Source organism: Camelina sativa, chromosome 12 (assembly GCF_030686135.1).
Source record: "Camelina sativa cultivar CO46 ecotype springtype chromosome 12, ASM3068613v1".
NCBI lineage: Eukaryota > Viridiplantae > Streptophyta > Magnoliopsida > Brassicales > Brassicaceae > Camelina > Camelina sativa.
The window spans coordinates 13934827-13949563 of NC_141891.1; the positions used below are offsets into that span (position 1 = coordinate 13934827).

The 14737-nt window shown below is 35.9% G+C and overlaps 3 protein-coding genes across 3 annotated transcripts; 1 reads left to right on the forward strand and 2 right to left on the reverse strand.

The window, feature by feature from the left end:
- Window positions 1-2143: 2143 nt before the first annotated feature.
- On the reverse strand, window positions 2144-2882 carry LOC104731715 (abscisic acid receptor PYL13-like). Its single transcript, XM_087479789.1, has one exon. The coding sequence runs from the start codon at window positions 2830-2832 to the stop codon at window positions 2353-2355; it is 480 nt and encodes a 159-aa protein (XP_087335915.1). The 5' UTR covers window positions 2833-2882; the 3' UTR covers window positions 2144-2352.
- A 5320-nt stretch (window positions 2883-8202) lies between these two features.
- LOC147930504 (secreted RxLR effector protein 161-like) lies at window positions 8203-8562 on the reverse strand. The gene has a single exon (XM_087476900.1). The coding sequence runs from the start codon at window positions 8560-8562 to the stop codon at window positions 8203-8205; it is 360 nt and encodes a 119-aa protein (XP_087333026.1).
- Window positions 8563-10856: 2294 nt separating this feature from the next.
- Window positions 10857-11882, forward strand: LOC147930505 (uncharacterized). The gene has a single exon (XM_087477064.1). The coding sequence runs from the start codon at window positions 10857-10859 to the stop codon at window positions 11880-11882; it is 1026 nt and encodes a 341-aa protein (XP_087333190.1).
- Window positions 11883-14737: the final 2855 nt, after the last annotated feature.

A 14737-nucleotide genomic window follows, 5' to 3' on the forward strand; every position in this document is an offset into this window, starting at 1 on the left:
GAAATAACCAAAAGCTAACATCCTACAATGTTCCTTTGACTTAATCTAGCAACCTAACAACAGCTAGACCACAATCAATCAAGTCTCTAGAACATCCTCCTCCTCATAGCCCTTGATTCCACGATCACACTTTGCCTTTACCTGCACATCACAAACAACAATTGAGATGCGTAAGTATTATCATAAATACTTAGTGAGGCCGTCCTCCCATCTACTGGGTTATACACACAAGCATATGAGACTCCCAAGTCAACAAACAACAACAACACAATCAACATATCAAACCAGGAAAATAAGACTCGGCAGGTACTAGTGTCGACCGATGCTCAATCGGTGTCGACCGATGCTACAGGAACTGGTGTCGACCGATGCCGGAATGGTGACGATCGATGCTACTCGAGACGGTGCCGATCGATGCTCCACAAAAGTGGTATCGATCGACGCCTCTTCTGCAGTCACGATCTGCGCGAAACTCAGCGACGAACTCCGATCTCAATCAACCCAGATTCGACTCCAAACACGTCTAATCATCTCGGAATTCACTAGAAATCACAAATACAATGTACCCAAGCAAGCAAACACCACAAATAACAAGGAATCACACAAAACAAGGGAGATCTCATGCTTAGATCAACCATGGTCAAGCACTCACCTCTTTCCAGGAAGATTCTGAACAGTAGGAACGAAATCCTCACTCCTAGCAAGCTTCTAGCACCTTCCCAGCCTCCAATCTCTCAAGAACAGCCAAGAAATCTCACAATCTCACTCACAATCTCAAGAACACTTCTTTTCTCTCTGTTTTTGACAAAAGCGGCCAAGAGAGGAGAAAAACTCGAGCTCCCCTCTTAAAAACCCGAATTAGGGTTTTCCCTAAACCAACTCCCCAAACCGGACAATTAAAATTGAACCGACCAAACCGGCCACAACTGGTGTCGATCGATGCCTCACTAGAAGGTGTCGATCGACACCCTTACCAAAATACCAAAAATTGGTTTGCGGGTGTTACATTTATTAACAAACAAATCTCCAAAAGTGTCTCTAATTATATTCTAAATTTGTGGAAGCAACCGATGAAAAATAATGGAGAACTCGATAAATAGTGAAATACATTCGAGCAGTGCCGGCGATGACCCAGTGCACAAAGTGCATTTGCACCATGTCACAATATTATGGAAAAAATTATAAGGTTTTTAGGCTCTTCAATGTTTCATATTTTGACAAAAAAACCCCAAAATATTGAAAATCTAAAAATAAGACTTGTAAATTAGGAGAAAAAAAAAAATTTGGCACAAGGTGCAAGAAAAGTTTGAGCCGGCCCTGCATTCGAGAAAAAAATCGATTTAAAATTTCTGCATCTCTTTTCTACTTTTTTTTTTTATATAAAGCAAAAAAAAAAAAAGTGAAATTAGTTTAGTTGACCAAAAATCCCTTAAACTGCGGGGAAGAAAAGGGACAAGTAGTATGAATGTATGATCCTTTCACGTGGCAACCACTCTTACACTGCCCCCACCAACACACTCAAGCTTTGAATTGGCCCATTATCCCATATCTTCAGGGCCCATTTCTCGACCGTCCCCGAGAGAAAACGCGATACGACGAATATCACCGTTAGATCAAAACAAAACTCATTCCTTCGTGTTTTTCACCAACTTGTCACGAAATTGGAAATTCTTATTGGAGATAAAAGTGGCTCAACCTAACCTATTAATTACAATGTCAAAGAAAACAACAAAGTAGCGACGTCTAGATATTGTACTTTTTATGTATAGATTAATTTCTGGCCACTAATAATATGTCACTTTGCCAAAATCTATAAAATGATTACCAAAGATATTTCGACATTTCTTTTTGTCTGCTTTTGGTCATTTGATAATACATTACTGATAATGTCACCGAAAAAAACTACTTTTAAGTCTTTAACGTAGCCCACAAAAACCTTAATTATAAAAACAACTAAGCAAGAAGAACACATTGAGATTAAACATCAAACACCGTTAATTCCCGATAATGGAAACAAATTAAACAAGCCCTCATTTTTTGTTCTCAACAACATATACTGTATGATTTTAGAGTTGGTCACTAAAACGACATATTCAAAACTTAGAATCGCCACCTAAAAATTTAAAAAGAAAAAGTGTATTTTTGTTATCATTTATCTATTTTAAAGACCACTAATTGTAACAATGTTGTTTAACTAGTCTTCATATTATTTCTTCTAACATGATGTTCTCAGAAAATAGTACGAGAGAAGAAACATGTATACAAGGACGTAAAAAGGACACGATATATATAAAGATACTATTTTAATGCTGAAAAATAAGACTAATCCAACGATTTACTATAGAGCTTAGTTTATTTCATCATCTCCTTTGTGAGCTTAGCAAGTGATGAAAGGTTATACCGAATGATGTTATCAACAAAATATATCGTATCCTCCTCACTATTTCCTTCCGGCACATCTACCACGTAACTCTCCACCACCACCGTCTTCTCCACCAACGACGATGCAGCCACCACCGTTGTCTTCGATCTGTAATTAGCAAGCCTATGGTTACCACCAATGATACTAACAACCATTACATGAGACTCATCGTCAAGCTCATCGAGCCTCTCCGTGCTGAAATCCGCTGGAAGGCCGGAGACTAACGTCACCTCCCGGACGGAGCCTTTTCCTCCCCTGTCTTCGCAGGAGCGCATAGTGCAACTTTTGACGAAACGTTGGTAAGCTTGTGGTTTGTCGAACTGACGTAGTATTGACCAAACTAACGGCAATGGCGCTTCAATGGTTTCGACTACGCTAGAATGACATTGTTTCTGCTTAGAACTTTCCATCTTTTTTTTTGTTTATATGAGTTTGTCTTCTATCGACTAATATTTCTGTGTGGCTTGTTAAGTTCTAAAGCGTGTCGAACGAACTACATATAAATGAAGCCAAACACCGACTACAACTTTATTTTATTTTATTTTATATCTACAAGTTCGTCATGCATGTTAAATGAAACTTTTGAGTTCGATTCGGGTTCCTCTTACTATATACTAACAAAAAACATTTTACAATAAAAACTACACAGTATTATACACTGGAATAATTCGATTTTTTTATAAAATCATGTTATATTTAGGAAATTTCCTAGGGTATATAGACGATAGATGTTTACACTTAAAATGCGCAAATTGCTTTCTTAGACACAATGAAACATGCAATTGTTGTTTTTCAAAAAGTACTGTATTTCTTATTTCGTTTACTCAAAATTCAGTTTTTCTCTTTTCCTGATAAGATTATACAAATATCTCTGATGCAAACGACCAAGCCAAGTAGCCACACCACCATCAGCAGGTGCATTTTGAACAATAGCCGCATTCCCTCCTCGTTTTGACTTCACACCGAGGAAAGCCCATGACCTTGGTGACTGGGCAACCTAAGGTCACGTTGCCATAATGTCATCCCTTAAATGTACTCAACTTGTCGATAATTCTTTTTAATTTTAACAAAACCCTCTGTAAAGGTTTTTCTCTCGTTTTAATATTTAACTATTGAACAAAAAAAACGGTGAGCGTACAAATATCTTTTGTATTAATTACCACTCTTAAATTTATATTGCTAATATGGGGCAAATATTATAAGTATCATAAGTTACCTTACTATTTATATGGTTTTTTAAATATAATGATAATATAGTCGATCGGTCTAATTTGGAATCTTGTTGCAGCAATGTTTTGAGAGCTAAATCTAGATATGTCTTTGCTCACGAGGTAAATACAGATGTCATTTAAACCGAAAAGAACACACTTGAATTTTACCGAAACATACACTTGTTTACAGAAAAAAAACTATTTATTTTAATTTGTTGCCGACCTGGGATGGTTTTTTTTTTCTTTTTTCTGTTTCTTCACAAATTCAGAGCCGATTGATTGCCTATTAAAAAGACGGCCCGATATGCCCGTCTAAGCCCAACGTTTAGTGATTTATATTGTCCATCTTATGGGGAAAACGAGCTATTTATAGCCAAGAACTATCGTATCTCGTTGGATAGAACCCAAACTTTGGACACGCGCTATATATTTCTGCCCACTATAATCGAATTTTATTTTTTTTTATTTTCGAAAGTTCTACACTTATATCATCTCGATCTCGAGCCTGAATTGCGTCGGTTTAATCAGTGAACCCCAGACCAAACCATATAAACCCGAAATTAAACCAATAAAGACCCGATTCCTTACCTAGTTACGACCCATGAACCCACAAATCCCCAATTTATAAAAATCACGAACCTTACAATCGACTTGGCATTGTTCTTCTTCTTTCTTCTTTTCTGGGTTCTCATTACCGAATTCAAGCTTTATAATGAGTAATTTATCAACAGATTTGACCGGATCATCCAATTCTCGTGCGAGAGAAAGAGTGTTCGATGTGCCAAAGAGATGTTGGTGCAGGGAAGCTGTTGTAGTTTTGATCTCGAAATCTGATCCGAATCTTTACCGGAGATACTATCGTTGTAGTTTTGCTGCAACAAATAAGGTAAAAGTTATGCTTTTATCCTCTTGTTTCATGATTTTGGTTGGTTCTAATAATTGGGATATTGGTAGCTTTGGAACGATGAACACACGTTCAAGTGGGTCGATGAAGCTTTGCTGAATGAGGTAGATGCATTGGCTACGAAGAATGCTGGACTTGAGCAACAACTGAAAGAGCTTAGGACAGAGAGGTTGGAGTTTGAGAAGATGGTTTATGAAAAGATGGAGAAGGAGGTCTTGGAGAAGGTTGAAGATGGTTTAGGTGAAGCCAAATCATGGAGTAAGAAGATGATGAGTGTTATATTGTTAGTCTGTATGGTTATGATTGGACTAAGCAAAGTAGTTGGTTGAAGATGGTATGGTCATGGTTGTAACCTTTTGTGTTAAGACAATTTGTATTTGAAACCTTTTGTGGTAAACATGCTCCATTTGTGTTAAACATGAAGCTATGCATTTAAAGAGATGAAATTTAATGTCATAAACGTTCACTATTTGAAACGAAATAGATCATACAAAAGAGATAGGAAAGGCAAGAGTTGATGTGGTCAAAAATACATTATAGGCAACCACAAAATTCACCATTTGAGACAAAAGACACTAAGCGATCTAGGGGAAGACAAGAGTTTATGTGGTCGAAAATACAATCTAGGCAATCACAAAATTAGCACCCTAGTTAAAAGTAGCTACTTGATCAAGCTTGAGTGAGTGAACCTTGACTTGGTTCAGGTTGAGAAGGCTGCAAAAAAAAAAACATTAAAACATGAGAGTTAGTAACCAAAATAAAAGTTAGAAATTGAAACCATCAAAGCAATGCATCATACTTTGGCAAATTTAGACTTATGTAACCTAGAGTTATGGTTAGCTTCCCTACAAATACCACAATGCATTATTCTTTTCTTCTGTTTTGGTTGCTTCTAAGTAGGTGACTCATTCACATCCTTCTTCCTTTTCTTGTCAGCCTTGGTCTGTTTTTCTTCAGGTGGTTCTGCATACACTTTATTCCCATTTGTACAAGGCCAACTCTGCACTTCTTTGTGGAGTAAGGCTTTCTTCATATTTTCTCCTCCATATAGCTGTTCGGAACCACTGGCAGACGTAGTTTTCAGCTGTTAGCTTCTTATCAATGATGAGACCATATGCATGCTCATATTAGAATTTTAAATGATTATGGATTTTTATTAAAATCTATTGTTATTCAATTTGTGATTTTGAAATTACTATCCAAATCCAATGTTGTTGAATTTGAAATTTCTTTAAAATCAATCTAAGTAACTTAGAATAACTTGTTATTTAATTAGAGATTTATAAAAATCTTATAACATCCAGTGTTATTCAAACTTGACAATTTTTTTTTGTAAAAGTGTTTAACATTGATTTTAAAAGATTTTGGATAGTTCTTTAGTTGAAAACTAGTGAGAAATATGAACGAAACAATTTCACCTCTATATGTGTTATTCTGAAGGATTTCAAAAAAAAAAAACAAGTTCTCAAGAAAAAAAAGGCATCGTCTTCCTTTGTTCTTTCACTCTAAAAAAAAAAGTTTCAAAAAAAAACAAAAAATCGGAATCGAGATTGGTTTTTGAGAAACGAATTGATCTCCAAATTCCAGTTCTGAATCAATTGTGTTTTTTCATTGAAAAAACTTTTGTTCTACGTTTTTCATCGACGAATCAAAGATACATACCGAAGATGTTGTAGAGAATTTGTTTCAATATCCAAGGAGGTAGAATCTAAAGGTCTCTGTGCTTCTTTCTTCCACGTTATTTTTCATTATTGTAACTGTTACTCATTTGTCCCAACACGCAAGTGAGAATTCTGGGGAAGTTTAATAGAACAACTATTGAAGCTCTTTAATGATGAGTCTCTAAAATTACTATTTCTGATGAAGTTGGTGTTATTTCTTCACTGGTCTTTGACTTAACTACGGTTTATTACTTCTCTAATGAGTTTTCAGTATATTGATCTTATCATAAGATTCAACACCAGTACACCACCGTCCTCTCTAATGCATTTTCTTGATTCATCCCTTGAAGTTTTCCAAATAATTATTTATGCAGTTTTCCTCTCCAATATTGAACATGTCTGAAAAATCATATTCCAAACATCCATTGTGCTGTCCATAGAAACCATAATTATTAGACACAGACATGACTTTTGTGTTTGAGAAGTCGATGAACCTATTTGCCTTTGTGTGTGAATCTCTTAAAATCTTCCAATCAATCTCACCAAATTTTGAACTACTTTTACTTTTCTAAAATAAATTAAAAATAATAACAAATTCACCAAAGTATCATACAATCTCGTTAAAATCTCTCAAAATTCAAAATTTCCTAAATCCTACAAAATCTTTTAAAATTCTAATTTCAATACCCCATCTTAGTATTTAGAGTTGAGGGTTTAATTTTGAAATAATATAGTGTTATTTTGGAAATACTAAAATTAAGAAGGGGAGATTTATACTATTATTTTAGATAAATACTGCAAATGTGAAAGGCAAAAAAATGTATTTATATTATCACCTTTTTTAAAAAAAAAAATCTGTTTGAGATAAATAAATATTTTAGCAGAAGAATTATTTTTGTTTTTGTTTTTTTGCTCTCACTAAAAGAAATGTTTTATTATTACTTATATAAAGTAAAGTTCAAAATATTTATATCGAGTAAAACAAATTATAATCCAAAAATATATAATTTTTGATTTTAAGGATATGTTAATATTCTAGACTCATTAGGTGAATGTTAGTTTTTCTAAAGTTTAAGACTTGTTAGTTATAAATTAAATAACTATATTATACATTTAAATTTTTTCAATAATACAAAACTGTTGTAAACTATATAAATGTTTGGAGGCAACAAGATGTTTATTATGAGAAGAATTAAAGGAGAAAGGATCTAGAGAGAGATGAGTGTGGATTTAGAGAGAAACCAGAGAAAAACTAGAGAGAAACTAGAGAGATAGAAAGACTTCTCATTATATTTCTTCTCTTGTACATAACTCTTATTTATAGAGGGAGGAGACAAAGAGAGGTTGAGGACAAGTGGTGAACAAGTGTTCCAAGTGTTATTGCATGAAAAAGGATACTTGTTGTGATGGATACACACAAATTTTACAATACTCCCCCTTGAGTATCCATCACCAGTGATGAGTTATACACTGCCTCATTAAAAACCTCATCATGGAAAAACCCAGTGGGATAAAAACCATGACAAGGGAAAAAGAGTACAGTACTGTAAACTATCCCTCGAAAAAACTTCACATATCTCGTAGATGCCGCATTCCAATATTATGAATAAGCTTTCTGAATGTGCTAGTTGGAAGGGCCTTTGTGAATAGATCTGCTGGATTGTCACATGAGTGGATATGTTGGATATCAACTTCCTTCTTTTACTTGAGTTCTTGAGTGTAGGAGAAAAATCTTGGAGGTATATGCTTTATTCTGTCGCTCTGGATGTAACCTTCTTTGATTTGAGCGACACAAGCAGCATTGTCTTCAAATAATGTTGTTGGATCTTTACCACTTGATTCTTGTATGTGGTTAGTCATTGATCTGAGCCATACACATTTCCTCGATGCTTCATGAAGAACAATTATTTATGCATGATTTGAGGAAATGGCAACCAAAATTTGTTTCTGTGAGCGCCATGAGATAGCAGTTCCTCCAATTGCGAAAACATATCCAATTTGGGATCATGATTTATGTGGATCTGATAAATATCCTGCATCTGCAAAACCAACTAGACCAACCGAAGAGTTTCTAAGATAGAATAATCCCAAGTCAATCGTACCTTGAAGATAACGGAGAATATGTTTTATCCCATTCCAATACATGCGGGTAGGGGATGAGTTGTATCTTGCAAGTAGATTCGTAGCAAATGCAATGTCCGGTCTAGTGCAATATTCAAGATACATCAGTCCACCGATAACACTCATATAAGGTACTTCAGGACCAAGTATTTTCTCGTTGTTTTCACATGGTCTGAATGGATCACTATCGACATTCAAAGATCTATTGACCATTGGAGTACTGAAAGGAGTCGATTTGTCCATATTAAAGCGCTTTAAAATCTTTTTCGTATAATTTGATTGATGCACAAATATTCCATCTTGGAAATGCTCTATTTGAAGCCTGAGATATAATTTTGTCTTTCCAAGATCTTTCATTTCAAACTCTTCTTTCATATGGATTCTTGCATCATCAATCTCCTTTTGAGTTCCAATTATATTCAGATCATCAGCATATACAGCAATGATCACAAATCCCGATGGATATTTCTTTATAAAGAGGCATGGGCATATTTCATTATTAACATACCCTTTCTTCAATAGGTATTCGCTTAAGCGATTATACCACATGCGTCCAGATTGTTTTAATCCGTAAAGTGATCGCTGTAATTTGATCATACAAATTTCATTAGACTTAAAGCCTAATGCCTCAGGAATCTTAAATCCTTATGGGATTTTCATGTATATATCATTATCCAATGATCCATATAAATATGCTGTCACTACATCCATAAGGTAAATTTCTAAATTCTTAGAAGCCTTAGAAGCCGTTAAACTCATTAAGTACCTGAATGTAATTGCATCCATGACTGGAGAATATGTTTCTTCATAATCAACTCCAGGTCTTTGAGAAAAACCTTGTGCAACAAGTCGGGCTTTCTATCGTGTGGTTTCATCTTTCCCATTTCTTTTTCGCACAAATACCCACTTGCAACCAACAGGTTTTACATCTTTAGATGCAGTGACAAGAGGTCCAAAGACATTTCTTTTATTGAGGGAGAGCAACTCAAGTTGCATAGACTTTTTCCATTTCTCCCAATCAGGCCTATGTTGGCATTCTGATACGGACCTTGGATCTGGATTATTTTTTTCATGATCGATCTCTTTAGATACAGAAAAAGAGAATATTCCATTATCATCATCAATTTCATCTCTATACCATAATATTCCATTTTGGGCATAGTTAATAGAAATCTCATATTTTTTTGTATCATCCTGAGCACTTTTCACATTATTTGGTTCTTCTTGAACTTCTTAAACCTTTTCATCTCCCATTTTCTTTTTCTTTCGGGGATTTTTATCTTTAGAGCCCATTGGCCTCCCCCTTTTCAATTGAACCTTAGGTTCATTAGCTTTGCTTCCATCGAGTTCCTCTCTAGGAATTTCAACTATTGATGGTGCATTTGCAGCGGGGATATATGACTTTGTCATCCTTTTTGTATCTATGAAAGCATTTGGTAATTGATTTGCCAAATTTTGTAAATGTACAACGAACTTTTAGTTCACGTTGATTTGTAGGGGGATCAAGATATATCAAAGATTGTTGTAAATCACTAAGGATGGATCTCCAACCGGCCCACACACATGTCCAAGTCCACAAGGTCCATCGGCCACCTTCTCTTATTCTAAGTCGGTTTAGGAATCCTAATGTGTTAGGGCTTTGTCCACTACTATATATATGTACTCTATTCGATTTAAGATAATAACACAATAATAGAAGAGAATACAACCTCTAGTTTCTCTACTTTCACAACACGTTATAAGCACGAGTTTGCTCTAAACTCCACTGAGAAAATTCCCCAACCCTAAACCACCGCACATCATCTCTTGTTCATCCAAACTCGGCGGTTGCTCAAATCCGCGACCAGTTCAATCCGTGTTCATGATCAGCTTGTGTTCATGATCCGTTTGTGTCTGTGACTAGTCCGAGGTTCGTGATCAAGCTCAAGGTATATTCGAGGTCTTTAGCTCCCGGATAATCCATTCAACCCCAATCGGTGGAAGGTAAATAAATCGAACCCATCGGACACATATATCGAACTTGAACTCTAAATTTTATTAGAACCCTAAAATCTACAATTAAACAATCAACAAACAAAACCCTAAGCTTTGAAACCCTAAACCCTAAAACTTTAAAATCTGATTGCTTGAGGTTAAGGATTTCTTAGGATAGATTGTTTGCTATTAAACTGATTGTGCCATGTTTAAAATCCGATTGTTATTAACTGCTTGTTTGAAAATCGACTGCATGAAACCTTAAAATCGGAACCCTAGAGAAAATATTTCCCTAAAACTTTTGTCTTAATCCTAACTAGAAAAGGAAATCCTATCTAGAGAAAAGGAAAACTTGAAAACTTAAAATTATTTGCATATTACTTGTTCATACTATATTATAATTATGTCTAGGATTGTTTCATGCATATATTAACTATGTAATAAAAGACAAGAAATTATTCACTAAAATTGGCATGGTTCGGTCTTAAATACCGCATGGCCTAAAACGATTGCATGGTTCGGTCTTAAATACCGCATGACATAATCGGGTGCTTGTTTTATAGATGTCAAAGATCAATAATCTCCAATATGCTACACTTAATGTCTCTGGAGACAACTATTTACAATGGGCATTGGACACTAAGATTACCCTGAAATCAAAGGACCTATGTGAGTGCATTGAGGATGATAATGATTGCACTGAGAAAAATAGATATAAGGCGATTTTGCACATACGCCATCATCTTGCTGAGAGTCTCAAGAACCAGTACCTTACCATTGAGAATCCTCTTGACCTTTGGACAGAGTTGAAAAACAGATATGGACACCAAAAGACGGTGCTCCTACCAAAGGCTCAATTCGATTGGAAAAACCTAAGGATCCAGGATTTTAAATCTGTGGATGAGTATAACTCAGAGCTATTTAAGATAGTCTCGATCTTGAAACTATGTGGTAAGGAGGTTACTGAGGAAGACTTGCTAGAGAAAACATTCTCAACCTTTCACACCAATAACATACTGCTTCAACAACAGTATCGTGAAAAGGGCTTTAAGACATATGCAAGTCTCATCTCTTGTTTGCTACTTTCTGAGCAAAACTATGAGTTATTGCTGATGAACAGTGCAATGAGACCTCCTGGTTATGCTCTGTTACCAGAAGCCCACAAGGTTGATATGACCAAGAAAGAGCTTAAAGAGCCTAAAGAGTCTAATTACGTCCATAGAGACAAGTATCACGGCCGTGGTCATGGTCTTGGGAGAGGACGTGGTGGTCGTGGAAATTACCAAGGAAACCACTATGATGGTTATAGCCGTGGGAACCGATCCGACTTCGGTCGTGGTCGAGGTAGAGGCCGCGAAATTTTCAAACCGCAACACAAGACTAAATCGCTTTGCCACCGATGTGGTATGGAGAACCATTGGGTAAAGACATGCAGAACACCTAAGCACCTTGCTGATCTCTATCAAGAGAATTTGAAAAAGAATCTAGAAGCTAACCTGGTTCATCTCGATGGTGAAGGAGATTTCGACCATGAGAATGATGATCAATTGGATTATAAGACTTCGGATTGTCTAAAAGAGGATAATTAAACTTAAATGTTGTCTTGATTTAATTTTCATGTTTGATGCTTTGAATTTTATTGGAATATGATTTTGGATGATAATTTTGGTTTAAGTTCAATTATTTTATTTTTCTTCAATATATATTTGTTATGTCTAAAAACATAATTCTTGTCCATATTAAGAAATGGCTGAGGACAAGAACATACTTGTGGTGGATAGTGGATCAAGCCACACGATTTTGAAGGATAAGAGATATTTTGTTAATCTCATTTTGAAAAATGCCAATATTAGCACAATAGCATGTATAGCAAGTCTAATTGAAGGCTACGGCCAGGCCCATATTCTTTTACCTAATAGCACACATCTTGAAATAAGTGATGCCTTATATTCACCCAGCTCAAAAAGGAGCTTATTGAGTTTCAAAGATATTCGTTTGAATGGTTTCCATGTTGAAACTAAGGGTGAAGGGAACCAAGAGTTCCTACATATTACTGAAATCACCCAAGGCCATAAGAAAGTCCTAGAGACTATACCCGCATTATCTACTGGTATTTACCATGCTAAAATTAATATGATAAAGGCTAATATGACAATGAACAAGATGTTCAATGAACAATTCACTTTATGGCATGACCGGCTTAGCCATCCCAGTTCTAACATGATGCGTAAGCTGATATTAAATTCAAATGGGCACACTTTTAAAGAGAGACGAGTTATCCCTAAGAATCTCACGTGTGTAGCATGTGCACTAGGGAACCTCATTATAAGGTCATCACCAGTAAAAGTCACTAAAGAGACTTTAAATTTTCTGTAAAGGATACAAGGAGATATATGTGGACCAATACACCCACCTTGTGGGACGTTTAGATACTTTATGGTCTTTATTGATGCATCGACCAGATGGTCGCATGTTTGTCTATTATCCACAAGAAACATAGCATTTGCTAGATTGTTAGCCCAGATCATAAGACTAAGAGCACACTTTCCAGATTTTCCACTTAAGACTATACGTCTAGATAATGCTGGTGAATTTACATCCCAAGCGTTTAATGATTATTGTATGTCCATGGGTAAGCGTGGAACATCTTGTGGCACATGTACATACACATAATGGATTAGCTGAATCCTTCATTAAATGAATTCAATTAATAGCTCAACAATTACTCATGAGGTCGAAGTTTCCTGTGTCGGCTTGGGGACACGCACTATTACATGTAGCAGAGCTTATACGCATCAGGCCATCTAGTGAACTTAAATATTCGCCATCTCAATTACTAACGGGTCATGAGCCAGACATATCCCATCTAAAGACATTCGGGTGTGCCATTTATGTACCGATTGCACCACCACAGAGAACAAAGATGGGACCTCAAAGGAGGATGGGAATATATGTTGGATATGATTCTCCCACCATTATTAAGTATCTAGAGCCAACTACGGGTGATTTATTTAAGGCTAGATACGCGGATTGTCAGTTTGCTGAATCTGAATTCCCTACATTGGGTGGAGAGACAAACAAGCTGGTTAAAGAAATATCATGGAATCAAACATCTTTAAATTGGCAAGATCCTCGGACTCTAGCATGTGAGGTAGAGGTCCAAAAGATTATACATTTACAAAAGCTAGCTAATCAATTGCCAGATTTCTTTGCTGACCCAAAGAAAGTTATGAAATCGTACATACCAGCTTGTAATGCACTAGTACGTATTGATGTTCAAAAGGAACACAATCAAGTTGCTACAGAGTCTAAGGCACGTTTGAAATGTAGTAGACCAATATGTTCTAAAGATAATAATCCTCGGAAATCAAAGAAATGTGCAATTCAAACCGAGGTTAAGGAAACCATAGACATGGCCGCGGTAAACCCTAAGGAACCGATCAATGAGGTTTGGGATGCTGAACCTCAAGGTCCTGAAGGTATTGATAATAATGAGATCTTAATAAATTATATCATGTCTGAAATACAATGAAACCGGAAAGATGTCGACATTGATGAAATATTTGCATACAAGGTAGGACTTGAAATAAATGAGGATCATGAACCCACGTCTATATTAGAGTGCACTCAAGGAAAAGATTGGTTAAAATGGAAAGAAGCCACTGACGTGGAGTTGAATTCATTAAAGAAAAGGAATGTGTTTGGTCCGATCTTAAGGACACCATTCGATATAAAGCCAGTTGGACACAAGTGGGTCTTTGTAAGGAAGAGAAATGAGAATAATGAAATCGTGAGATATAAGGCATGTCTTGTAGCACAAGGATTCTCACAAAGACCAGGAATAGATTATGAGGTGACATACTCCCCTGTTATGGATGCAAAAACTTTTAAATTTTTGATAAGTCTGGCTATAAGAGAAAAACTTGACTTGCGGCTAATGGATGTAGTGACAGCATATTTATATGGTCCACTGGATAATGAGATATATATGAGACTACCAGAAGGTATTGAGCTTAAAGATAAGAATGGTTCTCGAGAATAATACTGCATAAGGCTAAACAAATCCCTTTATGGACTGAAACAAAGTGGGCGTATGTGGTACAATAGACTAAGTGAGTACCTAGCCAAAGAAGGCTATGAGAATGATCCCATCAGTCCATGTACTTTTATAAAGAAGTTTGCAAACAAAGGGTTTGTAATCATAGCAGTATATGTGGATGATATGAATATCCTAGGAACCTCTGGAGAAATTGCCCAAACAGTTGAATATCTCAAGAAAGAGTTTGAAATAAAAGACCTAGGTAAGACTAAGTTTTGTTTGGGATTGCAGCTTGAGTACATAAATGATGGAATCCTTGTGCATCAAATGACATATACTGAAAAGGTACTCAAGAGATTTAGTATGGACCAGGCTCACACATTGCCTAGCCCAATGGTTGTGAGA

Excerpts from the sequence above, each read along its gene's own strand:
- LOC104731715 (XM_087479789.1), bottom strand. The coding sequence starts at position 2,832 with ATGGAAAGTTCTAAGCAGAAACAATGTCATTCTAGCGTAGTCGAAACC.
- LOC147930504 (XM_087476900.1), bottom strand. The coding sequence starts at position 8,562 with ATGGACAAATCGACTCCTTTCAGTACTCCAATGGTCAATAGATCTTTG.
- LOC147930505 (XM_087477064.1), top strand. The coding sequence starts at position 10,857 with ATGTCAAAGATCAATAATCTCCAATATGCTACACTTAATGTCTCTGGA.